The following is a 26,326-nucleotide window of genomic DNA, read 5'->3' as shown; positions in this document are numbered from 1 at the left end:
GTTACATGGCCCCATTCATTCTTTCCTTTACACGGATCAGTCGTCCTGTTCCCTTTGCAGAAAAACAGCCCCAAAGCATGATGTTTCCACCCCCATGTTTCACAGTAGGTATGGTGTTCTTTGGATGCAACTCAGCATTCTTTCTCCTCCAAACACGTCTAGTTAAGTTTTTACTCAGCATTCTTTCTCCATTTTGGTTTCATCTGACCATATGACATTCTCCCAATCCTCTTCTGGATCATCTAAATGCTCTCTAGCAAACTTCAGACGGGCCTGGACATGTACTGGCTTAAGCAGGGGGACACGTCTGGCACTGCAGGATTTGAGTCCCTGGCGGCGTAGTGTGTTACTGATGGTAGCCTTTGTTACTTTGGTCCCAGCTCTCTGCAGGTCGTTGACTAGGTCCCCCCGTGTGGTTCCTGGATTTTTGCTCACCGTTCTTGTGATCATTTTGACCCCAGGGGGTGAGATCTTGCATGGAGCCCTAGATCGAGGGAGATTATCAGTGGTCTTGTATGTCTTCCATTTTCTAATAATTGCTCCCACAGTTGATTTCTTCACACCAAGCTGCTTACCTATTACAGATTCAGTCTTCCCAGCCTGGTGCAGGTCTACAATTGTGTTTCTGGTGTCCTTTCACAGCTCTTTGGTCTTGGCCATAGTGGAGTTTGGAGTGTGACTGTTTGAGGTTGTGGACAGGTGTCTTTTATACTGATAACGAGTTCAAACAGGTGCCATTAATACAGTTAACAAGTGGAGGACAGAGGAGGCTCTTAAAGAAGAAGTTACAGGTCTGTGAGAGCCAGAAATCTTGTTTGTTTGTAGGTGACCAAATACTTATTTTACACCATCATTTGCAAATAAATTCTTTAAAAATCAGACAATGTGATTTTCCGGATTTTTTTTTCTCATAGTTGAGGTATACCTAGGATGAAAATTACAGGCCTCTCATCTTTTTAAGTGGGAGAACTTGCACAATTGGTGGCTGACTAAATACTTTTTTGCCCCACTGTATATGATTCTGTTTTCTTCAAGTTTGTATCTTCTTGGTCGAATGCACTAATTGTAAGTTGCTTTGGATAAAAGCGTCAGCGAAATGCAATGTAATTTCTTTAGGGATTCATGGTCACAAAAGGTGAGTCATTACTGCTGCGGGTGATCCCAGTATCCCTTTCGGAAGATCTTTATAGCCTTCGATGTACTAGTACATTCAAGACTCTTTCAGCAATAAAACCCTATTGCACAAATTATTGGCACCTTCTTCTAAAGTGACCTCCTTTTCATCCATAAAATAATGGATAAGAAATAACTTTTCCTATCACTTCATGCACAGCGGATACCAGGAAAGTATCTCTTATCTTTATTTGATTCTAAGAATTCTAGCAAATATCTTATCAAACGGTTCCTAGAAATCGACCACAAGGCCTACCTGTTGAGTGGTGAGATCCCACTGAGATTTGATGAAATGGTCTTTGTACTGCGTGAAGACGGGCACGTCGTACTCCTGGACGATAGGGGGGTCCTTTCGCAGCTGGATCAGCTTCAGGTGGATGGTGTTGGACTCATCTGCAAACAGAAAGAGAGTTTAGATAAACATAATCTTGATCATTATTATTTGTTTTCAAATGCCAAATAATGAACATCAACGTTACGCAAAGGAGTACTTTTTTAAACCAACATTATAAACCTGTGCTTAGACCTTTTAAGCAATGACCTTTATTACTGCTGTTCAATAAATCCGTTTTAGGAAAGGGTCTTGTTAGTTGGATCGATGCCACAGATAAGACATACGGTATCACAAGCCGGGAATAGACGACTGCATACTGTAGGATACTTTCTCAATAAAGACGACATTTGAGTTTAAATGCTGTCTTTAAACAGCTAGAAAATAACTAGTATTACAAAATGTAAACACCACAAAGTGTCAGCAAAAGCTGTAGGGTAAAGCACACCCTTTACCCTACAGCTTGCTTTGGCCATCAATTGTGTGTAAAACACTATCACTGAATACAATTTACACACTTGTATTGCTATACTCGTAAACAAGGAATATTAATTTTAAGAAATGCAATCTTCTTCAAACAATCAGAAAAGATCTGCATATGCATTTATCCATGTCCCTGTAACAACGTATATTGATATTTGTATCACTCTCATATCAAACTGGAATACACATAGTCAAATACAAAGCGATATACCTATGGGTAGGCTGCAGGCTCCTGTGGCGTTCAGTTCTTCTAACAGGGTGGACATAATGGGTAACAGTTTCTGCTTGCTCTCTTCATTGGATATAAATTCACTCTCCAGCTGCAACACAAAGAGGCGAACACATTTAAGATCATCTCTGAGTTGTCTGAAAACAAACATAATGTAACTATAGGTTAAATGCATCATTCATTACCTCCAAAGTTGTGAGGTACCCTGACAGCTTCTTGACGATCGGCTCCAGTGCACACGTGTTGGTTTGAGCGTCACAAACCAGGCCGAGGTTAAACAGCAGCGCATTTCTGTTGTACTTTTTATGCTCGATGCACACAGGACATCCTATTAACTTTTTTCCCATGGCAGTGCTAAAAAAAGAAAGATGAAAAGAGAAGAGAAAATGGTTTGATGCTGAAAGAGACATTAGCATGTAACAAGGTCACATGTTCATAACAACCACTGAACTTTGTAGAGGAGAAAGAAGCATTCGATGACATACACTGTTATCAATTTGTTTTGCAGTTCCGGCTTGGTGATGATATAAACCTGCACGGTGTCAAAGAGCTCCCGTGAAATGTATTCCTCGGGGACCTGTGAGGAGAGAACATAGGAGGCACTGTATAAACATACATCCCATAAGATACACAGAGAATACTTTGTTCTGTTCACTTCAAAGGTCAATACCACACAAATAACTCTTACTTATTATTAAGATGTTTGCTTTATCTGATACTATTTTGAAAAAGTGTTTCAAATACAACAGCATATTACACTTTAATGTCCTTAGAGGTGTAATGTAACTAAGTTCATTTACTCAAGTACTGTACTTAACTACAATTTTGAGGTACTTGTACTTAACTTGAGTATTTCAATTTTTCTTCTACTCCACTAAAATTCAGAGCTTAATCGTGTACTTTTACTCAACTATATATATTTAATACCTTTAGTTACTTATCTGCATAATGAGTACTTTTACTTTTGGTACTTTAAGTATATTTTGATGCTGATACTTTTGCACTTTTACTTTAGTAACATTTTGAATGCAGGACTTTCACTGGTAACAGAGTATTCCTACACTCTGGTAGTTCTTCCTTTACCTAAGTACAAGATCTGAGTACTTTTCCCACCTCTGAATGTACTTGATGATATTGTTAACAATTTATCTCGTAGCTGTACTCAAATAATGCATAATTATATTTGTTTTAAATGGTATATAAAAACATTATATTATATTGTATTATGTTTGCTTAATGTAGGCGTATCTGTTAAATACAGATACAAAGAAAAGTTATTTATAAATATTTTTTGTTTGTATAACTATATCATAAGAATACTTATTGTTGGTAGTAATTATGGTAATAGATTTGATAATTGTATTACCTTTCTTCTTGTTAAAAAACAGAATTTGCACACTTACCTGATATCTTATCTCTGGACCCCGGGTGAGGTGAAATTCACTGAAAAATATACACTCTATTCGAGAGGTCATGATCAGCATCTCAACCAAACGTCTCAGTTTCAGGGGGCAGTCTTCTGTTATTTAGCAGAAGAGGCTAGCTGCTAGCTTACAGCTTTAACGTTGAAGCACAAGATAGCAACCTTCAGATAAGTACACTTAGCAGCTCTTGCGTCCAAATAAATGTGTTACCACGATACTTTGAACAACATGTTGTCAACTAATAGCAAACTATCTTAAAACTCTACAAAACTCGACACATTCATGCCCACTTGACTTCAAGAAAACAACACTGCTGATGTGTTCAGGAACACCTCGGAATTTACTAATACATACACCGTACGCCGTGAATACTAAACAGACAGTTCAGGATATGTAGTTTTTAAAAAACAAAAAATAATAACAACATATTATATAAATTATCTGGCATTTGTGCTGCATGTACAGTTGCAATTTTCTGTCGAAAGTATATTTAAAGGATGATACATTTGCTAATAGTTGTTTACATCGATTTTACCATCAACTGTTTGCAATACTCACATTGTTTTTGGCTAATAAAATATGAATCAAATACTTTAGGACAGGTGTTCGTTTTGGGTTTATCACTATGTTGCTGGGCTTTTAAGTCTTCATAAATGTTAACACATTCGACAGTCTTTAAAGGCAGCATTATTCACCAGGGTCAGTATTGCGCAGTTTAAAATAATCTGGTTTACCATGCAAACATTTCATTTGTTTTCAATATCAAATACTTTGAAGGAAAGGAGATTTTGCAAATATGTCTTCTGTTCATTTTGTGTGAGTTATTATGTATTCTTTTTGATAATACCATTCAGGGTTCAGTGACATGTGTCCAGGGGGTCAGTGTTGCGCAGTGTGCACCGCATGTGGAGACGTTTGCTGGTTTCTGTGTCAGGTCAACAGCTGGGAGGTTTGATGCTCCATGTGCAGGAAATACTATCAACTCTACCAACTACAGTGCCATGAATATTTCATTTAACATTAATTTAGGGCGATACAAGTGACCTTGAAAGTGTTCATGTAGGATAACAGAATGACGTAAGGATACAGCGATGAAACCAAAGCAATATTGATAGGTTGTGTTTGTTTGGATACATTATGTGGAAAAGATCTCTGAGTGCAGGCTACACATGCTATGGTTGCAGGAGTGTTGGACCAAAGGTAACTAACAAAAAACATTGTTGTTGTTTTCAGGGAGTCACCCTGGTGCTTTACATGTGATGCTAACTGTGTAGCCTATGTGTGTAGCACATGATCCTTTGTAACAGCTATACAATTTACAGACCAGTGCGCCTATTTTATAATCCCAGTGATCATGCTTATTTATTTACTGAGCCGGTTTGTGGGGATTAACACTTCAATGTTATTAGGATGTGTATGTATACAAATATAAAAGTTGTTTTACCTATACTGGGTTTGCAGTGGCAGCACAGTCTAATTGCTTCTGAACAAAAGCTTTAAGATTTAATTGTATCTCAAGAAGAGATAATTTAATTACATTTTATTTAATAATTATTGCAGCCATTTATTCCACCCCATTCGATATTTAGAGTCAATGCTCCTTGTATAGGCCTATCTAAGATTACACTTAATTATTGATAAATATGTTGGTCATATTGTATTGCTCAAAAACGGTCCACCACAAGTTCCTAGAACCCAATGATTGCATTTTAATTAATTATTTAGTTTAACTAACACTTGAGGTATTTTAATGGCTCAGAAAATCAAATAATTGTTTTATCTAAAGTGACAAAAACGGTGAAAGATAAATGTTCTCTTTGCTAAAGTCTAAAAATAGGCTAAGGTCAAAACCAGCTACTCAGTCCAGGCAGGAAAACCAGTCGGGAAGAATCATCAAACAGTAAGTAAGACGGGCGACAGCAAAGGCTGGAAAACCAGGACAGGTGCAAAATAGATAATGAGGCAGTGAAGCATTGGAGATGTGCCAGCATATAAATAAGCCAATCACAGACTGTTTTTCTTGAAAAAGTTGAAGGTTTTCAAGGTTGACTAAAAGCTCATAAACATTTATATTCATCTTCTTTGAGTCAATTTAACTGTTGCTATAGTTTGTTAGTTTGGAAACCTTAGCATCGTATACAAAACATATCATTTGCCAAAAGACCATTTGAACTAACTTAAATTATTTTAGCCATGTTCATCAAGTTAGAGCGATTCTGAAGGACGCTCCACACCCTTTTTATGCAAAGTTTTAAACCATGCCTGCAAGGAGGAGTTTCACTTTTCTAGGAGGGCCAAATCAAACAGACATCTGAGACTATTGGCTCCATCGACTGTTTACAAATGGTCGGCCTAGTTGTTATTGCACACACAGTTTAACAAAATACTCATGGACTCTGTGCTTTTATAGCTCATTGCAATTTTATTAGGATGACACCTACTATATGTCAAACATATTTCTTATCTATTGTTTGAAGTGTAGTGTGTTGAATACTGTTTGCAAACCGAATAGAGCTGAAACTATAAAGCTACATATTATGTCTGATTCCTCAATGATTCGTCTTTAAATGGTCAGAAAATATTTATTTTTAAAGTCCTTCTAATTTTCTCAAAGTTAATGTCTTTAAATGCCATGTTGTTTTGGTCCAAAACCCAGAAAAAATATTTTGAATACGATAGAAATATCCATATTGAAGGGACTGAAAAAAGCTTTTTTTGCCATTTCTCCATCAAAAATGTCTTAATCAGATGTCAAAGCAGTGGCGATTCTTTTTGAATAATCCTTGCAGCTATTAAACCAAATTGTTCCTCTGGAACATTAAAGGCTATCCAATCCTGCTAGGCCGATAAGGGAAGTAGGAATCAGGGGACTGTGTGGGTGACGAAGGCCATGTGACGGAAACCAGAATGTGTCACTAGACTATGTAAAACTGCAGGGTTTTAATTTGGAAATTCGTACATGATCTCAAATCTGAAAGATTTTGAATGTTACCTGCCAAACAATAAAATTCAATCTTAACAATAAATCTGACTTGAGCATATGGTGATTTCCCTGAAGGGGAGGCACAAGTAGAAATCAACATGTACCTGTTTAAACCAAAGCTTGATAACTCTAAACCTTCATATTTTCATTTTTAGAGACTTTGGTGCTACCATGCAGTGCGGTCATGCAGCGCTCCAGCCTTACCTGCAGGCCGGATCACAGCTCGACAGGCAGCAGATTTATGGGAAAGACACTTTGCTGAGAGAGGCGTGACGGAGCCCGACCACTCCAGCCATTACATCCTTGCTTATCTGCTCGGGGCTAAAACTGTAAGTGGAACTTTGCTGGGCTCATTGATCATTACCTGATGTGAGACCTGCCCACAGACATGTGCTTACATTAAATAATAGCTGGTCACGATCCTTGCTGGCCCTGAACTAGTGGCTAGATCCAATACATCGTTTCCCTTTTTGTCCCCTTATGGGTGATCCTGCCTCATATGTCTGAATAGCTACATTCACAATTGACAGCATTCTTACTTGTTTCTACTTATTGTTTCATTATCCAGATAGAAAGTCTTGAGCAGGAGAAGTTAACAGAGTTTCTCAGTCCAGAAAAAACTGAGCAGATGTGGAAACTCTGCTCTAAACGCCTAACCAGGTATAAATAGTTGAAATACACCTTTGTTTAAATATGTTTTACTTAGAATACTCATGAATGTGTGTTCTTGTTGAAGGATGCCTGTGCAGTATGTGATTGAAGAGTGGGACTTCAGAGATCTGACACTGAAGATGAAACCTCCTGTGTTCATACCAAGACCTGAAACTGAGGTTTGACAGAAGGAAAACAGGACACACAATTCTACAGTGATCAATCATTCATAACCAGAGCCATGTTTTTTTGGTGCAGGAGTTGGTTGAACTGGTGCTCACTGATCTGCAGATGAAGCCAGGGACTGAAGTTGGTACACAGGAAACATGCTTGGAAGTGGGATGTGGCTCTGGTGCTATTTCTCTCAGTCTGCTGAAGAGTTGTCCTCAGGTGAGATTTGTGTTGATTGAAGGAAGAAGATTTTTTTTTAATGCGCTTGCGACGAGCCTCTAAGAATATTTGATAGATTAACATATTCCCAAGAGAATAAAGCCTTCCATCATGATTCTTTTTCTGACTGGGGATGCTTGCGTGTGTGACTCCAAACGCGACCCCAGCAGTTCAAAATCTTCATCTATTCAGTGAAATATTTCAGCAATGACAAATGTGTTGGCACCGTATTCTGTCAAGACAATTATGGTCCCCATATAAGTTTGGTGTTCCTGACCTCAGAGAATAAGTCACATGTATTTACATCAGCTCACTGACCCAGGCGTACTTTCCACTATCCTCCTGTCACGTTCTCATGCACACTTCTTTCCCTGGGCTATTTGTTTCCAAAAAGTAAACAGCACTTGAAATGGCTGTGTTTGTTCCTCTGTCACTAGCTTAAAGCCATCGCTGTGGATCAAAGCCAGGATGCGGTGGATTTAACAGGAGAGAATGCTTTAAGGTAATTAACCCCAGCCCAAGAAAGGGAGTTGTAAATGTTCTTATTGATTTACTTTTATTGCGGTGAAAGACTTACAATAAACGTTTTGTTTAGTCTGATGAAGGATTTTCCTCTGCAGGTTGGGGCTTCAGGACAGGTTACAAATCCATCATTTAGATGTAATGAAAGGTAAGGGAAAGCAGTGAATTAAACATACTGCTGATAAGCACTTTCCAAACATATATAATATGTTCTATAAACAATGAACAAAATATGTCATCAAGGGTCAATCAAAGGTCTGATAAAGTCAAGTCATATATTGTATTTTATAATCCCTGTTCTTGTAATACATTACAATTGTTTTATATTGCATTATAATCCTTGTAATTAACCTTTGCCAACAATACACACAACATTGTAAAATATGTGTTTTTCTTAAAGCAAGAATGACCACAATGTAACTTGTTATCACCTCTTAATGAATTATATGTGCTTTGATAGCCCTTATGAGTCAATGTGTTATCAATAGTGTTATAAAGCATAAAGAATGATTTTCTTTCAACTTTGTTAATACCATGCTATAACTATTCGATTGTATTATAAACACTGGCATCATGAAATGTTACCCAAACTTCAAATGTGTTTTTCCAGATGCAGAGACAGTGTTGAGCCTCTGTAGCTCTGTCTCTGTTTTGGTCAGCAATCCCCCGTACCTATTTTCAGAGGATATGACGGCGCTGGAACCTGAAGTGTATCGGTGATTAAAACACATTCAGCCTTTCCAAACCTTTGTATTCAACCTCCCCATAGCATGAGCTTTATAAGCAGTATAAACTCTGCATTCCTGGATTATTGTAACAATTAAAACTCTTTCTATGAAGTATCCTCAACTGGAGTATACACATGTATTTAAGTATGTATAATACATTATGTCTTGTTATCATAGATGATGATGATAATGATCCCTATAATGTGCTCTGAATAATTGATTGACTTTTTTTTGGTGACTTCTCCTTTTTTCAAATAATTGTATCTGTCCCATATCGTAATATTGATGTCCCATTTCACTTGACTAATTTAAGAGTTACTATAAACAATCTAACATCATGGTGATTAATTTTTTTATCCAAATTAAATAAGGTAGTTGCTTAAGTCCGCTCATGGATATCAAAGAGAGTTAGCCTGCCCTCTCAGCTCTTGACTTGACAGAAATCCATGATTTGGTGTGGTTAAAGGCCCAGACACACCAAGCTGACACCAAAGAACACGTCCAGATGGAACACGACTGTTGTGTTGCCTCACGTCTCCTGCGTCTTGGCCAACAGTCCTTTTGCCAATTAAAAAGAAAATCCATCTGCTAAATAGTTAATCCCGAAAAGCTTAAAAAAAATGTATAAACAAAAGCCTGAGTGTTAAAATATGTTCATGCAAGCATTAGATCCTGCACCAATAGTGCTGAATGAAGTCTGCCCTGATGCAGGTGACATGCTCAAAATCACCCTCAATCAGAAACATTTAGAAAGTAAAGAAGCCAGAGTTCCTGGACAAGAACATAAACACATAAGAAAGGTTGTTGTCACACTCTGATTGGCCCAGAGGAAAATGTATCAAGCTGCTCTCAATTATTTATTGAGTGCAACAGATGATCTGAACAACCCTCTTAGCAAGTAAGAGTTTTTAGTAACTCCTAACTTAATATACTGTTTTCTTTCATATTAACGACTTTTAGAGCATAAGAACATGTTGTGTGTTAAACAGATGTCAACAGATCTGATTCTGTTCTTTTCTAAATGATGACCAAAGACATTGTAACTTCCTTTTGGTTTTCTAGGCAGTACGGTGTGATATAATGTGCTATATATCATTTCATGAACTGTTTATTCATTCTAAACCTGCCGCATTTAATACAATCATACTAATAATTTATTAACAAATAAAATATTAAAATATGTAATTGTATTTCATTAATGTGATGCTCGCTTCAGAATAGCCAAAGTAAAAAAATCGCATGCAATGTCTAAAAGTAGTTTACTTTTTTTTAAATGTACCAAATGTAATTCAAGTATTTATGTGTTTTCTGGTGTCCCAGGTTTGAAGACCATGCTGCTTTGGATGGAGGTAACGATGGCCTAGAAGTGATCAAACATATTTTGACTCTGGCTCCACAGATTTTATCAGATCATGGGTAAGGAACCCCACTGCCCGACACACACACACACACGCAGGCAAGCAAGCCCACCTGGGTTTAATTCCTAAACGGCGGCAGCTTGTCACAAGAACAGCATGTTCCGAAAAGCACGGGTATCGTGTTGCCTCTTTAAAGAGGTAAGCTTCCAGTGAATTCACTTCCAGACATGTGCCCCTGCTCTCATCTCATGGGTGCTGCCGCTAATCCTGTCCTGATAATACATTTTGTGTCCATTCTGTGTTTTCTTTATGGTGATTACCAGCCGTGTTTACTTGGAGGTGGATCCCAGACACCCTCCTCTCATTCAACGGTGGGTGGAGGTGAATGTGGAAGAGATGCATTATGTGAAGACAAGGCACGACATCAGCGGCAGGTTTGTGCAGATCTCTTTAACCCGCTGTAATGTCAGAGTAAGCCCCATCAGTTCTATTTGATTAAAAGGCTTCACTGTTAAAATATTTAACTAAATTATAATACTTAGCTCATTAACACCCCATTAGTTGTTTTCCTCATTTCAAGTCTTAAATCCCGATTTGTATTTGTTCCTTAGGCCACGTTTCTGCATCCTTCGCAAAGAGAAGGACCACAAACTGGATCTGGATTGAGAAACTGAGATCCTATTACGCTGGCCTTAGCCCAGGTCTGCTCAGCCCCCCCGCCCTCACTGAGCTGCCGAGCGCGCGCTCGCACCCATCTGATCACTCAATATTCACAATCTGCCGTGGCTCAAATTATGTTCATGTCACTGTAATACTTCACCTGGTAACAGTTGTTATCACATCCTCCGCCACAATAAAATGTGTGCGAGATGGCACCAAAGCAGGCTCAGAGCTGAAGGTAATTACTGAGGCTTTTCTTAGAACCCTCCCTCTCAGAATCTCCCTCCCGCTCCCAGGAAGCTCTCAGTACTTCTGTGAATTCGCTGATGAACGGTCCTCCCCTTTCCTCGTCCACTCGCTGACTCAGATGCAGGCTGTGCGCATTGTTGAGCAAAATCACACACAATGTGGCCTTCACTTCCTCTCTGTATCTGCATCTCACACACTTGAAGCTCAAAGGCCAGTCTTTGTGTTCAAAGGTGATTTGTGAAAAAGTGACTCAAAAACAGACCATCATGTGGTGGTGAATAATAAAGATGAGGAAGTAAAAATTATTAAGAAGACAGCAAGTAAGTTCATTATTTTAATAGAAAAATGTACACATGTAAAAGGTAGAAAAAATGTTTTACTGAGAAAAATAAAACGGCATTAAAGATGTCTTAATGGAATCAGTGTACTTATTGGAAACAGTACGTACATCCACAACTGATGAGGGTCAAATGGACATGGACAATTCCCACATCAATCACAAAATATGTGATTACAGTACATCTTTGAGCTCAAGTCTTCGTACTTCATCACCCAATCCTCGACCAATCAAGTCTGGCACCAGGCACGTCAGTATAAATTGAATTTATACACATTTTTCAGCAAAAAATATCACCCTGTGTCCAGTGGTTTCGTGACTGGCCTCCAACTGCTGGAGCAGCGGTGTCATTTTCAGGCACCAGAGACCTGTTTGACAGTTTATTTGTCCTTAAATGTAACAACATCATGAGGCACTCGTCATACCTTGAAGGGATAGTCCTGAATGTAACGCAGCAGAGGCCTGGGGAGTGGGAGCTGCTCGGGCCGGTCAGAGTGTCTGTTTATAACCAGGCGAGTGAGGTGCTGTAAGGAGGGGAGGCCCTGCGGCTTGTACACGGGCCGCTTCAGTTTTAAAACCACAGATGTCTCCTGAATTGTCTGCTGACAGGGTTTTGAAGGGGCCTCCTCCCACACCTTGCCCTCTTCTGCTTTCCTCCCTGGCCCCATGTAGTGCTGCACCAGGCTGGGCACGTTGGGGAAGGACGACAGGCTTGGCCTGGCCGGGGAACTGGAGTCGAGCAAAAACTGTGCCCCGCTGTACTGGATCCGAATACTGGTGGGACCTCGTGCCGTCCTGACGGAGAGGGTCAGCATGTACAGAGGGTGACTGCTGTCTCGTATCAAAAAAGCTCCTTCAGATGCCTCTTGAAGCGCAGCGTGGGCCTGAGCTGCAGTTACAGCTCCCCAGTACCATCCTACAAACACACATTCCTAAATATTAGTCACTCTGAACACTCTTTATTACTGCCCTGTTTGTTGCTTAATTTTCCACAATTATGACATTTAACTAAATCTTTTACAAAGAGTGTGAGTGTTAAACACATTTCATACCTGAGTTTTCTAGATAGCAGAAGTTGCTGGCAATCGCCCGCAGGTCCTTTGTTGGGTCCCATAGTGGGGGGGTGCTTTGAAGGCAAGGGGTAGGTGCTGTTCCTGCCCGCATCCCCCTCGGGGTATCAGTGGACGGAGCAGCAGTCAGAGGTGCTCGCGGACTGTAAATAAAGGGAAAAACAAGGTTTAAAAAAAACATAAAAGAAAATAGTCAATGCAGGGTTTGCTCTTCCTTGTTAAGGTACATCATTATTTTGTGTTCAGTGTTTATTGCTAAATAAGAAGGAACAGATGGAGGCGTTCACTTGCTCACTTCTTTGTCCACTTTAAACGTGAGAAGCAAACTGTGAATATTCTTATGAATTATCTCAGTTGTAATTGTATGTAATTAAATACATACATATGTAATACTTATTTTAGACATATTTTATGTTTTGTCTGTTACTGATGGCAATTTTGGTAATGAACCTTAAATAACATTTTAACCTGAATCAGTCCATCGTGGTTAAATAAAGGTTAAACTTAACTGTATAATTTCTACTGATAGAATTAAGACATTTTTGATAAAGAGCATTTAATATTTGTTATCCGTGTTACAGGCCATTTGTAATTGGTATACATGAGTTGCGATAGTTGCGATTCCTAGAAAACATGTACAATCAACACATAATACGTAAAAAAACCGTAACAATAATACAATGTGTATTACTTTTACACATATAATTGGTTTTGATAGGATTCTCAACGCACACAATACAATAGAAAACGTATATACAAAGAAAGTCAACTCACGCTGGTACACAAAGAATCATGCTATTCCTTAAATCCTCTGCAGATTAAGATCCGGTCAGTGTTTCTTCCGCAGAAAATAACGAAACATAGAGAAAATGATCTCCGTCCGAAGAAAGGAAAAAGCACTTCCACAAAACAAAACGAAAAGCGTTCAAATCGGGGATAAAAGAGCTCGGTGTACCCAGTCAGTAATGGTCTGGTCCTTTAGTTGTAATAAGAACAACACTGGATGAGAAACATGAAAACAACACGTTTAAAACATAGAAATCTCCGTAGCAGCGGTTTGGAGTGTGTTGTCACCAGAATGGGATCCAAATGTGTGAAGGACAGAGTGTAAAGGCTGGGCTTTTAAAAATTACCGTTTCCTAGAAGTCTATTCTGAGAACAGCACCGGCGGCTCTGACGTCACAGCCGCCGCACCAACTCCCATTTCGCCTCTGGTTGTCTTGCTCTAACAGCTCCGGTATTTAGCAGCGCTTTTGCTGATGAAAAAATGTTTGTTTTTCTTTCGGCTGATTCTCAGGATAACACCGTGGTGAACCCGGTCATTTCCCCGTGTCTGGTTTTGAGACTCATCTCTCCCCCGTGTTTGGGCCGCGGGCTGAAGCGAGCGCTCGCTCCCAGGAATCGCGCGGCAGCTTCCCCCTATTCGCTTTCCAGGAATAATTGCAGGGCTTGACTCCGCCCCGTCGGGCCGCCCTGACAGAGCTCTCTTTCTGGGAATTCACCGCCTCGACATTAAAGATAATAGGAATGCACACACAGCCTGTTTCCAGTAATATAGATTTCCCTCGATCCATGGTGGAAAAACACTGCGAGAGGTTTTCTCAGAGGTTTGCCGGAGTAATTACGCTCGACAAAGGAAGTTGTTATTGTGACAATACACTATAAAACGAGTTAACACTACTGTCAGGCAGAGACAAATGTGATGTTGCCAAGGTATTTTTCACCCTCTAATCCTGTCTTTTGTATTGCATTACGCTTGATTTGTTATCCAAAAGCCGTGCCTCAGGTTGAGAATGTAATATGTTTTGCTTATTAATCCCTCCTGCGTTTATTTTCTAGGGAATCTTTCTAGGAAATCCACATCAGTTCAACTTTTCTTTTTACTCTGAATGACTAGATTCAGGCCAAATAAGGCTGGGCAGCTGGTTGTTCACCATTTAGTTGTTTAAGTGTTTTAAATATTTACTCAAAAGTCTGAACCATCACTCACACAAACATATCAAACATGTCTGTATCATAACCAAAGCATGCTGTTCCAGAATTTCTAAATCTCCACAATTTCCAAGAAATCCTGAAATCTGCTTTTCCCCTAGGAAGAATAGTGGACTTATTTACCCCGCTGGATGCGTTTGAACATTGTGTTTTTTTTTAAGTTCAGGGGTGGGGGGGGAAGAACAGTGCAGTTATTTTTCGTGAACCTTTATCTTGATTTACTTTATTATTTATTATGTAACAGGATGGTCTTGTTTGCTAAACTGGCACCATGCAATATTCAGCAGTCAAACAAAGCACATTAAAACTGAATCTGACAAACATGAAAATAACCATAACCAATGTTTAGAGAAACTACCTTCCTCATAAAGGAAGATGTACATGTTTGAATGCTATATACAAAGCATTTCAAACTGAACGTTGTCCTAAAGTGTATGATATGAAAAGGCAGATTTTCTAGGAGCACAGAGACTCCAGGGACAGTTGGTAACTGGAGAACATTGTACTGGGAAGGCAGAGAAACTACCAAGAATTTTAAGATGAAAGGAACATACTGTATCAACCTTCAGCTCAATGTTAACACTGTGACTGATGTCTAATTTTGACTTGTCTGGTTTTTTGAGGAAAGTTTAGTTGCTGGTCTTTGTGACATGTCATGTTAGATTAGGGTTTGTATGTTTTGTATGAGTTATAACAAATAAAAGAGGGAAATTAAAACTCATACTGAAATACTGATGGAAACCAGGATAGGGGGGGGGGGTTGGTTCTAAATTGACCATGTAAAGAAATAAATAAAAGGATTTAGATTTGTTATCAGTTGTTGAGCTAATGGAGAAATGTACCAATTGTTTCAGCTCTTGTTTGGACAATTGGGAACTATATTTCCTATGTTTACTTGAGCTGCACCTGAGAATGCAGAGCTTCCCTTTTTACTATTTTCAGATTACAAAACCCTATTCTAGTATTTGCATTATTTCTGTGTTACACTATCCTGACAGTCGTTTTAGAAGAAGACAAAGAAAGGCGAAAACTTTTTTTTATGTGGTGATTATTCGGTTATGACGTGATTAGAGGCTCATTAAACCGGAAATAAAGTATGTTGCTTGTCTGATATGTTATTGTTATACTTTGTCGAGTGAATTCTTGTAATTGTGCTATTCCCCATCTTGGTAATAAGATTAAACCGGGCAAGTTTTCTGGAAACAGTAAGCGGACTATACAGCATTCATTTGGTTTCAGAAAAACCTCTTTTCTTTGTTCAGGTGCAACAGCACAATGCATTGTGTATCACTGCAGAGATATTGAAGCTTCAGAAAGATTGTGTGTTGTTGAAGGCCAAATACAGCAAAAACCATTGGAATTCTCTTGCAGCTAAAAAAGCATGGATAATATACAGAAAAAGCTAATCATTTGTGTTCCTATAACAACAATTTAATATTGTTACTTGTGTTCAAAATCTAGTAATTCACAGTTTTTGGTTTTCATTGTTTGTATATGAAGATATTTTGTCTGAACAGCGATGTCGACTGAACCCTACCTAATAAAATATTCCGCAAAAGATTAAAAAAAATAGTTTGGGTTGTTCAAGAAATTCCTGAAGCTTACTCCATTTTTTAACATACCGAGAATGTTCTAAGAATTGATAAGATGTTTGAGACACAAATGAATAACTCTTTGTCTCTTCCAACATGGAGGAAAAAAAGGGCCTTTGTCCAGAGTATTTCTGAGAAAAGCTTTAATGGCCTGGAATCAGCAACATAAATCCATCCACTGGTTATAGAGAGAAAACTGTATTCATCAGCAGAGCTTTGTTCACAGGGATCAGAACAAAAGGTTTGTTTTCGTCCAACAATTTTAACTATAATTTGGTGACGTGGTAACGTGATAACGACAGTGAACTACACAATGAACAATAAACAGATTGACAGTGGTATTTTTGCCATAGTTGCAGCTTTGCTCTAGGAGGTGATACCAATGGAAATTAGTTTGTCCACCACTTTAGTCCAGATAGAAACATTTGAACTAATATTGGGTTGTTAAAAGTTGTGAAAGCTAGTAGTAAAAGTCATCGTCCCTAAAGGTGTATTTAACAGCTTTTTGTGTCATCCTTACTTTACATACAGAACAACCATGAAGCCAATAGTTGACTATGTCCATTATTTTAGTTTATAAAATCATTATTAATCAAATGAAACCCACCGGCCTGTATTAGTGCCTGTAGCAGTTGTGTTCAGTGCTAATTATCAAATCATAAACTATAGGCGGTTGACCTGGTAGTTATAATTCCTGATCATAACGTGATTGTGAGCCCCCCTCAAAATAAAAGCATATACACATCTAATCAGCTTAAGATTTCTTAGTCAACCAAGAGCCTTTATGACCAATTAGTTGACTAACAGCCTATAGAGAGAGCATCCCCTCTGCTGTGTGTGCACTCATTAGTGGCAGACTACAAGAGTGTGGTCCAGTTCCTCAGAGGTTTTGCAGAAGCATGTTGAAGAAGTATGCAGCATCTACACAGACTGTGAAGATTTAAAATACAAATTGAAAAAGAATGTCTGCATTAAAAGAGCCCTGAAAAGTGATTTTGTAACTATTGACCTGTTTGACGCGGGCAGAGTTGCGCATTATTTTTGTATTCTGAGGCCACATTAGCCAGAACTCCTGCTGATGTTGTTAAATCAACATGGTGCAGCGTTTCAAACACTGGAGCCTCACTGCCATGACCAGAGGGCTGTCCCCTTGGTGGCTCATAACTGTTCGTTTGATTTAAAACTCCTATTCTTTGAGATTTAGGCCACAAACAACACTAAGTCCATGGATTAACCCTTGTGCCTTTCCTGGAATAGTTGCGGCTTTTTAATTTTACAATAATGTTGGTCAAGTTAATGCATTGGGTTTCCATGTTTCTAATGTGGCTTCAGTTTTTGTGCAAAAACAGCCACAGCAACCACAGCTCCAATAAGTCTTTAATGAACTGTGAAGCTAAATACACTCAGGGACTAAGGACAAAAATGTCCCGTTAAAAAAAACATTTGCTGACCATGCCATTACAGCATTGCACTTGTATGTATTTCAATATAGAGCACTGGCTTCAAAATGGTATTTTAAAACGGCTTTATCATGTTTTCCCTGTGGAAAAAACAAATGATTTTGTTCATGGTTTCCACCTATTGCTGCTGTATAATGGCAGTGTTGTTGCTATCCGTGGCAATATGTAAACAAAATAGAACTTAAAGGGTTCAAATGTGAAAACAAAAAATATACATTTGGTTGTTATGATCAAGACAGATGTTAGTTTAAAGATTTAACTCAGTGTTATATATATATTTATATATATTTAGGGTTAAACATTGCATGCTGAATAATAACACACACATTTGTATCAAGAAGGTCTAAGATCACAGTATAAACAACATTTATTTGGAATTTCCTTTCATATTCTCATACAAACATTGCTGATACAAAACTTGTAATCTGTATGTTGTAAACGGCAGAAATCAATTTTTGACATATGAAAGAACCAGACAGATTAGCTATACAACAACAACAAGCTAATCTGTCAGTGTTTAGCCTGATTGTTTTTTGATTAGGGATTTGTGTCATGTTTTCTTACACATGTTATCTATAGTTTGTCTTTATAAGACTTGATATGTCTGTGGGAGAGACATATACTGTATTTGACTTATTATTGTATAATCAAAAACATATTTATAAAGCACAAGTGTTGTACACAAGCAGCAGAGGAAGTCCACCACTGTGCTCATTCCTCTGGGCCTATGGGTGTTAGAGGGTCTGGGGACTATGGGGAGGAAGGGGTCCGCCTCTAGCTGTTCTGTAGGGTGCCTCCTGTCCCCTTAATGAGGCGCTTGTGTCCCCTTTTTCCTGCTGGGCCGCGGGGCTTAGCGAAGGCCTGTTTGTGAGCATGCTGCTTGGGATGGACCTCGTCATACAGGAAGTCCTCAGTCAGTTCGTCTCCGTCATCGATCTCCAACTGCAAAAGAGGCAGAACAATGGAAACAAGCATGCAGGTGAATGAGTACACAGTGTTTAGTATGAACATAAATTACATTTAAAAGTAGTGAATACAACCAGGACTGAAACCAGGATTTAAGAAATGCTGAGGTCATGTTTCTAATCCCCCCTCCTTATTTGTTTTATTATTTATATATCAACAATTCAGTTAGATTTTCTGTAAATTCTGTCTTCAAATCTGAGTGTCTCTCAAGGCCTTTCACAGGGCTAAGACAACTCTGGAGGAGAAACACTGAATATCTTTTTTTCATTTCGTTTTTTAATGAAAATATTTCAGAGAACGTGACCCGACTGTTATAATGGTTACTACAACCATGTATTAAACTGTCTTCAATGATCTTTGTATCCCTTTGTTACCTTTTTAGCAACTTCCAAATGGTAATCTTTCTCCACGTCCTCTAGTAGTCGACTCTTGCAGCTTGAATACAACATCCGCTCCTTAATGCTACAGCTGTATCCTGGCATGGAGTATATGAACACTGCAGGCAGGAAAAAAAGACAAAATATTTTTGATTATGTTATGTTGATGTGGATCAGGGAACAAACACCCAAAAGAGGTCCCTAAGACCTGGATGGTTTCAAATGTATTTATTTTACATAAAAAAATGCTCCTTAAAATCTGGTTGTATTCTCGTAAATACAGACTATTTCACCTCCCAAGGCCTACACAAATTCCTCAAGGTAAATAAATAGAGCAGGAAAAATCGATATTCAGTTGAAATGCTCACAGCAGCCATTTTCTGTCATGCAATTCACAAGTAACTGTTGCTTTATTTTAAGGCGTCAACTAGGCAAAACCGTTGGGAACCACTGATGTGGATGAAGGCGTGTACTCTTGCACTCTCTCTCAACATCTCTGAGCATCTGCAGTCCAGGTGTACAGATGTGAACCTAATCGTGCCTGCGTGTACATATTGAAACAGATGTGAATAGCAGAGGATTTTCAGGAAATCAGTGACATACCAACAGATTCCAGGTAGTCTCCTTCGTGGGAGTGCTTATAAAGGAAGAAGTGATATCTGGGAGTGTCTTTGGGAACTCTGTGGGGCAATTCACGAGTTTCTGTCGGGTTGGAGTGGACCAGCTCGATTGTCTCCTTCTGTACATCCAACCTCTGGAACACATACATTTATGCACAGTGTACAGGATGTGTTTCTTAGAATACAACCACAGAAGCACAGGGGAATTCATTGCTCCTGATGATAACTTCTTTTTTAAACTGGAAAAATGCCACTGGCTTTTTTACGAGGTAGCTCATTTTCATTCTCTTGAACTAATCTCCTACGGCTCACCAGTTGAATGTAGTTGATGCGTTTTTGGGCAAGTTGCTGCAAGGCTCTTTTGGCAGTCTCCTGCAGAGGGAAAACTAGACCCTGAAGTGTCTGGTGCTTACTCTCCACGCTGATCTCTGTCTTCACCTGCAGGAGGCAGCAAACACACACACGCACACACACAAACACAAAATAGTTGACTATCTCTTCAAGCGTCTTAATTAAGCACGTATTTCATTGGATAACATAGCCTCACATTTATTTTATGTTAGACACACCTTATAGTATATATCGTATACTTATATAAAATGACCACTTATCACAAACAATGGATATATGTTCTCTTTGTCTTTCCCCATCCAGCTCAAATGTGCATGTATAACACTGTATCAACATACCTGTTTAACCCGGCACTGAAAAAAATAAAATCACATCAAAGTTTTACACTTCAAAGAAAGGAGGATGTATTACGAACACAAGGCATGTGAAACAATGCCAACACTGCAGAGAGTATGGCGACCTCTCACCTCTGTGATTTTAATCCTCTGCAGCTCTTGTTCAGCAAGTGTGAGCGGGGCAGGACCTGAGCAGGAGGACACATGGCGCTGGTATCCCAGCAAACAAATGTCCTCCTAGTGTTGAAAACACAACAAGAAACAAACAAGAGTCAAACACCACACGTCATCACACTTAAAAAAAAAACAATCTGTCACAGTAGATCAGGAAGAATTTCAAATACTTCTGACCTCGGTTGTGCCAAACATCTCGTACTTCACATGGCCACCTCCAAACTCCTTCTTTACTGTGGCACGGGTGGCAGCATACAACATCTTCTGTTTCACCTGCAGCCAAAGGAGGAGAAAAGATATGCCCTGTTTGTATACTGTGTGTTGCTGGTGAGTGTTGCTTTCAAATGGTTTGCACTAAGGGAAAAGACAAAATTGCTCAATTAATTGCTAAAGATTACTCAGGGGTGGATGAAGTATCCAGATAGCATAAGGTAGGATAGGTGTAAACATACTCTGTCACAAGTAAAAGTCCAGCATATCAAAATCTTACTTAGTGAAAGAACTACAGTATCAATAGAGCATCAATATAACAAAAGTATAAATATTTATTTTGCAGCATGGGCAAATTTGAAATAATATAAGTAATATTTCTGGAATATAATTAGGGATGCATTATTTTGTTTCCATCAGTTTTTATTTTCAACTTTTAAATATAGAGCTAACTCAGCACTGCTCAGCAGGTGGGTATCTACAGTAATACACCATAGTTGGTTGGATGATTTATATTTTGTATTAATGATCTAAATCTGCAAACAAACTAATAACTTGGTCTAAAATAATGCTAGGGAATAAAAGTGAACATTTTACTCCTGAATTTGGTTTAGTATGAAATATCGAAGTAAACTACTTCAAAGTACATTAAAGGTCCCCTATTATACTGTTTTTCATCAATATATTATAGGTCTCAGATATATACAAAACACGTCTCTGAAGTCTTTGGCTCTAAACACCAAACAGATCGTGCATTGTAGCATCCCATAATCCCCTCTGTTTCAGCCCTGTTTCAGAAGTGCTGATTCTCTGTCTGTTACTTTAGATGAAAATAAGGAGCCACTCCCCACGCCCCTCTGAGAGATATTTGGTTAAAAAGAACACAATGGTGCTCTAGGAGGAGATTCAGGTGATAAGGTGGGGGGGGTTACCTTGGTTGGTTATTGGCTAATGGTTACACAAGCCAAAAAATCGTTATGGCATCATCAAGTGGCCAAAATCTGATCAGCTCATTTTCAGACAGGTTTTTATATAAATGGATCAGGACAAAAAGTGAGAGAATCTTTTTTCCTGAAAGTTTCATAATCTCTTTACACATGTTTACGTATAAAAGACATGAAAAAGTTGATTTTGCATAATATGTCCCCTTTAATAGAGCCAATGTACTTTTGCTTCATTCAAACACTTGTAAACCCCTTGGAAATCAAACTTTGTTTATTTGGTAAAGTCACCAAGCAAAAAAAGACTTTCTTTAAAGAGGCACTCTCTGATTTAACCTGAAACCCTGATGATTTCATCAGAGATATCTTAGATAGAGTATTTGAAAGCCTTTGGTACAATGACCAGTCGCTGATCTGCTGTGATTAAATCAACCTAGTATCGGCACAGCTTGACTGAGGTGCTGTTCTCTAGAACTATTTCCTTAAAGTGTATATATCTGAGGCTTTCTTTATCAACAGCAATGTATGCATGAATCTTTAGTATTTAGTGAAGAATGAAAAATATGCTCAACGACATACTGGAGACTGATCAGGAGACCATGATATGAAGATCCACTCGTAGCCCTGTGCATTCTGGGAGTCGAGACGGTACAGGATGTAGCAGGGCTCCTGGTCGTAAAGGAGAGAAAGCAGGAAGTGGTCATAGTCCTGCTCCCAGCTCTTTTCCGGCTCTCTGCAGGCCCCCAGCACCAGCTGCTCTGAAAATCAGACCACAACGCATCACATATCTCACCCCCCCATATGGAGCATGCCCTGTGCACATCGACACAGACAGTACTGCCACACGATAATCATTTACATGTAGGAGGATAATTAAATATGTAGCCATTTAATATATAATTTCAGACAGAATGTCATTGTTATTTGTCATTGTTTGTTGAACATGCACATTCATACTAACTTGGTCAAATAAAATAAAAAATCTTTAATGAAGTCATTTCTTTTTGATAATAAACATAATCTCAACAAACCATATACTTTTTTAGTGAAGTATTCATATTTTAGAGTAACCAATTTAAGCATATTAATGTGATGGTATTTAAATACAATAACAAACTCTCAAAACTGTCTACGTAGCCCTTGTCAATCTTTATCCTTTTATTTAGGTCAAACAGAACTGCAACCAAAAATGATTTTGATTCATGATTAAATTGCAGATTATGTTTCTTATAAATAGATTAATGGATTATTCTATAAATTGTCAAAATGCTCACTTTTCAAAGTCAAAGGTGATACTTTCAAAATTCCAGTTTACAGTGTTCAGTACACTGTGCCATAACACTGACAAAAGCACATCTTCACATTAGACGTGCTGGAACCTAAAACAAGTTTGGCATTTTTGGCTGATTGTGAAAATATTTTCAGACTGACTGTTTCAGCCCCCTGTTCCATCAGAAACAAACACGTATCATTTGTCACTACCTCAAGTCTAAACTGACAACATCTGAAAACCTGCTGAGAGTCCACATTGTTATTTCATGTGGTGACCCTCACCCTGTGGTGGTATAAGTTCACTGATCAATGTCTGACTGCTTTGTCAGGATGAGTTTTTAACATGACCTAATCAAAACTCTAGGCTTGGAAATCACGAATCATACACCTAAATGCTGTCCTTGTTGGGTGCGGGGGGATTTCCTGACTGTCTCTTGGGGCTCATTTCTATTCTGAGCCACAACACATTCCTGCTCAGCCATACGCTCAATCTTTATTGGTCCATGTCAGTATTTAACTGAATGTAAACACATGACTTGTGAAGTGTTTCTAACTTCAAGTTTAAAACAAGGTTATACAGTCATAAGCTATCAGAGGACTTTTTGTTGATAACCGAGTCGCGTACCAAAGCCAGCTGTGATGAAATCAACCAGATGGATCTTGTTTCTCTTTTAAAAGTGGAACGAACATGAGTGTCAGCGGGCAGCAGCAAGCAACCAAGTCACGTCACGTGTCGCTCAAAATAGTCGAGTGACGCCTGGAAAGATCCCAGTGCTTCAGGAAGAAAGTGAAGCAGGCCTGTCACTCTTTTTGCCACGAGACGGGCCGTCTCTATAGCAGCAAACTCATATCTGTTGACATCAATACTTCAAAATATGTGGACACATATTTGATATGGGAGGCACAGTCCACAAAGATAGCCCCAGAATGTGTCTGCCATGAATCAGATTACAGTGTCAGATACCAAAACAAGATATAAACATCTCATGAACATATCAGTCCTCATCCATAAGCTGCCATCTACAGACCTATTGCCTCAATGATCATTTGTCACTGCTCAGCTGACACTCTGAATGTCTGTTTTCACACGCCTCCACTATTTTCCTACCAGATAGATACGGTCTGTAACTCCAGTTAAGCAACTTTGTTTTTGTTTCGTGACCCCTTTATATGAAGCCATGTACATACATTGGATACCTTCTGCCATCTTTACATAAACAAAATCTAACAGTTATAAAATGATTCTTAGGCCTCTCATGATTTGCATGATAATAAAGATTTTTGACCGATAGGTTACATTAGTCAATACAGATGTTACATATGTTTTTTTCTTTTTGGGAACCATAGGTCTATAGTTCAAGAAAAGATTGCAGCTCATGAAAAAGGGAAAACTTGACTTTGCATTTTGAGCCACTCGAGGTCACTACAGACACGTTTTAATTTATAGTATAAAGTTGTTGGTGGGACCCCTGAAGGGTCCCAAGTAAATCTGAGGGGTCACCAAATTATCAAAGGGGTAAGAGAGTAAAACCAATGTATGTATTACTCTTGCATAAAACTATGTTTACATTTTCATGCTGTGTTTGCTTTTCTCAAAACACTTAATTCTTTCAACTCTAATTTGATTGAAATGTCCACACAGAGGCGAAAATGTGTGATAAGTTGACACGAGCAGATATTTCTACAAATTGCCTGTCAAATGGTTAATGACATTAATTAACAATGAATTTAATTGTCATTCTTTTAGTTTTTTGTATTGTTGTTTCTTAAATCGTTGTGACATGTTTAACTTTTTAGATTCTGGGATTGTGTGATTTGTTGTGTCTTCTTTGTCTGCTAACATCTTGGGACCATGCTGAGTGTTAATGTAACATGTTATCCTTTGACCACCTTAGTTTCTTCGTCTGATAATAACTAAAAGCAATAAATCATGGACAATCACTACTTGCATAACAAACTTGTTTTTCCAGATGACAGTGATTTGTTGAGTGTCAATTTGTAATTTGAAAGCTCTGGAAAGTTGCCCAGCACATTGTGTTACATGTTGTTTTTCACAGTTTCAAAGTAATCCACCTACAAGAAATCAAATAAATCTTTCCAAAACAACAAAAAAATACCACCATGAATGAGCTATCTCTCACATCACACTGAGGGCCAACTCATCTCCATGTCGCCTGCTGCTCTGTGGCTCACTCACCGTCTTGGATGCACACCTTGAGGAGGCGGAGTGCTCCACCTCTCGCTCTGGTCAGAAACTCCCTCAGCTCTGGCGTCACCACTAGTGCGAGGAACATCTCGGGTCAGCGGTGTCTTCCTCCCACCAAGCACTGGAGTACGGGTGAGGAAAAAGCAACTCAATGGACTGGAGCTCCACAGCACCAGGCCCAAATATGCAGTCCAGTCAAGAGACACTGAACTTCAAAAAGGGAAGCCTGTTAAAAAAAGTTATTTACTTCAGATGATCAGACTAAATTCAGTTCTGAGAAAGAGGTTCGCCGAGTGTGTCTGCTCTTGTAGAGTGTGTGTTAGTGTGAGAAGGGGCATCGCTCAAGTAAGTAGGACGGTATCATGTGCACAGACCTGGAACCTGATCACCTCTCTCCCAAATTTAGCTCCCAATGACTGAGTGTCCAGCCCCGGGTCCTAGTCTGTGACACTCACACCCATCCCCCACTCAGCATGACCTGTAGGAAGTCACTTTGACCTGCAGACCTAATTACCTCCGTGCCAAGAAGTATTATCACGAGCAAGTGTTTGGTAAGATAGTACTTGTTGTTGGGGAAATATTTTCCAAGGTCCATAACTTTGACCCAGTTTATCAGTTCTGTCCTGACTGAGCACACACACCTGTAACCTTGGCTGCTGTGCTCTCAGTGTTTTGTCTCCCTGTTCCTGCCTGTTGGCGTCAGCTGATAGAGGTGTTATGATTCTATCTTGTTATGCAGCATGTTGATTATTCTCTCTGAACTAGCTAAATACATGGGTCTGGGGTAGAGTTCTTCAGATTTGACGTGGCAACTCTACCGTGAAGTCAGAACCTCTGGCTCTTGTTTTGTGAATTCTCCGGACGAAGCTCCTAAATAAACCATCAGTGTTTGACATCAAAGCTCCAGCTCTCCTTCCTGAGTCGGTGACTCCTCCTGCATTGCTACACAGAAGTTTCCCCGACAGTACTTGTTATGTCGGAGGCTTTCTATAGTTTATGATTTAGAAATCACAATGATTTGGGATGAGAAGGAAAACATCTGCAAGAGGAGCTGCTTGGTTTTATTTCAAGAGGAGCATATTGTTTTGGAAAGTTTACATATTTTCCTTTGTCAATCTCAGTTTACTAGACGCATAGCAACCTTGATAGTCAACAGATTGTGTCAGATGTTTTTCCGGTGTAAATCACCTGAACATGGTGACAGCTTTTTACAAATCTCTGATCCACAAATCTAAAACTAAC

At 38.9% G+C, this 26,326-nt stretch overlaps 4 protein-coding genes across 8 annotated transcripts in view; 1 reads left to right on the top strand and 3 right to left on the bottom strand.

Moving 5' to 3' along the window:
* Positions 1-3,980, bottom strand: part of nprl2 (NPR2 like, GATOR1 complex subunit) — an 11,133-nt gene extending 7,153 nt beyond the window's left edge. The window contains exons 1-5 of the mRNA XM_010778227.1: positions 3,620-3,980; positions 2,702-2,793; positions 2,402-2,570; positions 2,199-2,307; positions 1,430-1,566 (exon numbers count right to left, since the gene is read on the bottom strand). Of these exons, the coding sequence (XP_010776529.1) occupies positions 1,430-1,566; positions 2,199-2,307; positions 2,402-2,570; positions 2,702-2,793; positions 3,620-3,700 (588 nt within the window). The 5' untranslated portion in view covers positions 3,701-3,980. The remainder of the gene's footprint in view (positions 1-1,429; positions 1,567-2,198; positions 2,308-2,401; positions 2,571-2,701; positions 2,794-3,619) is intronic.
* A 564-nt stretch (positions 3,981-4,544) lies between these two features.
* On the top strand, positions 4,545-11,673 carry hemk1 (HemK methyltransferase family member 1). 3 transcript variants are annotated; one of them, XM_010778225.1, is made up of 11 exons: positions 4,545-4,840; positions 6,779-6,952; positions 7,192-7,283; positions 7,360-7,453; positions 7,533-7,664; positions 8,102-8,166; positions 8,285-8,334; positions 8,797-8,902; positions 10,235-10,263; positions 10,596-10,706; positions 10,884-11,673. In XM_010778225.1, the coding sequence occupies exons 1-10, from the start codon at positions 4,778-4,780 to the stop codon at positions 10,655-10,657; spliced, it is 867 nt and encodes a 288-aa protein (XP_010776527.1). In that variant the 5' UTR covers positions 4,545-4,777; the 3' UTR covers positions 10,658-10,706; positions 10,884-11,673. The 3 variants fall into 3 exon arrangements, 2 of the variants coding, with proteins under 2 accessions (XP_010776527.1, XP_010776526.1); XM_010778224.1 differs by having other exon boundaries at positions 10,235-10,330; XR_799034.1 differs by lacking the exon at positions 10,884-11,673 and having other exon boundaries at positions 10,235-10,470; positions 10,596-10,687.
* On the bottom strand, positions 11,292-14,393 carry cisha (cytokine inducible SH2-containing protein a). The gene is made up of 3 exons (XM_010778226.1): positions 13,363-14,393; positions 12,571-12,731; positions 11,292-12,434 (listed from the first exon to the last, which is right to left on the bottom strand). The coding sequence occupies exons 1-3, from the start codon at positions 13,380-13,382 to the stop codon at positions 11,938-11,940; spliced, it is 678 nt and encodes a 225-aa protein (XP_010776528.1). The 5' UTR covers positions 13,383-14,393; the 3' UTR covers positions 11,292-11,937.
* Positions 14,394-17,977: 3,584 nt separating this feature from the next.
* twf2 (twinfilin actin binding protein 2) lies at positions 17,978-25,429 on the bottom strand. 3 transcript variants are annotated; one of them, XR_799033.1, is made up of 10 exons: positions 25,076-25,429; positions 22,186-22,364; positions 20,633-20,728; positions 20,414-20,518; positions 20,285-20,299; positions 19,908-20,033; positions 19,579-19,729; positions 18,973-19,094; positions 18,250-18,574; positions 17,978-18,205 (listed from the first exon to the last, which is right to left on the bottom strand). XR_799033.1 is itself a non-coding variant. In XM_010778222.1 (9 exons), exons 1-9 carry the CDS (start codon positions 25,170-25,172, stop codon positions 18,407-18,409), a joined length of 1,059 nt encoding a protein of 352 aa, XP_010776524.1. In that variant the 5' UTR covers positions 25,173-25,429; the 3' UTR covers positions 17,978-18,406. The 3 variants fall into 3 exon arrangements, 2 of the variants coding, with proteins under 2 accessions (XP_010776524.1, XP_010776525.1); XM_010778222.1 differs by having other exon boundaries at positions 17,978-18,574; XM_010778223.1 differs by lacking the exon at positions 20,285-20,299 and having other exon boundaries at positions 17,978-18,574.
* Positions 25,430-26,326: the final 897 nt, after the last annotated feature.

This window comes from Notothenia coriiceps, unplaced genomic scaffold (genome assembly GCF_000735185.1).
Source record: "Notothenia coriiceps isolate Sejong01 unplaced genomic scaffold, NC01 NC01_scaffold00019000, whole genome shotgun sequence".
NCBI classification, from domain to species: Eukaryota; Metazoa; Chordata; class Actinopteri; order Perciformes; family Nototheniidae; genus Notothenia; species Notothenia coriiceps.
This window is presented reverse-complemented; position numbering and strand designations above follow the sequence as displayed.

What these genes read in the sequence shown, in the direction of transcription:
- hemk1 (XM_010778224.1), top strand. Translation starts at nt 4,778, where the DNA reads ATGTGGAAAAGATCTCTGAGTGCAGGCTACACATGCTATGGTTGCAGG. An exon ending in TCATTTAGATGTAATGAAAG is followed by an intron (nt 8,335 to 8,796) that starts GTAAGGGAAAGC and finishes GTGTTTTTCCAG; the next exon opens with ATGCAGAGACAGTGTTGAGC. An exon ending in CTGGAACCTGAAGTGTATCG is followed by an intron (nt 8,903 to 10,234) that starts GTGATTAAAACA and finishes CTGGTGTCCCAG; the next exon opens with GTTTGAAGACCATGCTGCTT.
- cisha (XM_010778226.1), bottom strand. Translation starts at nt 13,382, where the DNA reads ATGATTCTTTGTGTACCAGC. An exon ending in ATGATTCTTTGTGTACCAGC is followed by an intron (nt 12,732 to 13,362) that starts GTGAGTTGACTT and finishes CTTTATTTACAG; the next exon opens with TCCGCGAGCACCTCTGACTG. An exon ending in CTGCTATCTAGAAAACTCAG is followed by an intron (nt 12,435 to 12,570) that starts GTATGAAATGTG and finishes GTGTGTTTGTAG; the next exon opens with GATGGTACTGGGGAGCTGTA.
- twf2 (XM_010778222.1), bottom strand. Translation starts at nt 25,172, where the DNA reads ATGTTCCTCGCACTAGTGGTGACGCCAGAGCTGAGGGAGTTTCTGACC. An exon ending in GGTCTCCTGATCAGTCTCCA is followed by an intron (nt 20,729 to 22,185) that starts GTATGTCGTTGA and finishes CTTTGGCTGCAG; the next exon opens with GTGAAACAGAAGATGTTGTA. An exon ending in GCATCAACTACATTCAACTG is followed by an intron (nt 19,730 to 19,907) that starts GTGAGCCGTAGG and finishes TATGTGTTCCAG; the next exon opens with AGGTTGGATGTACAGAAGGA.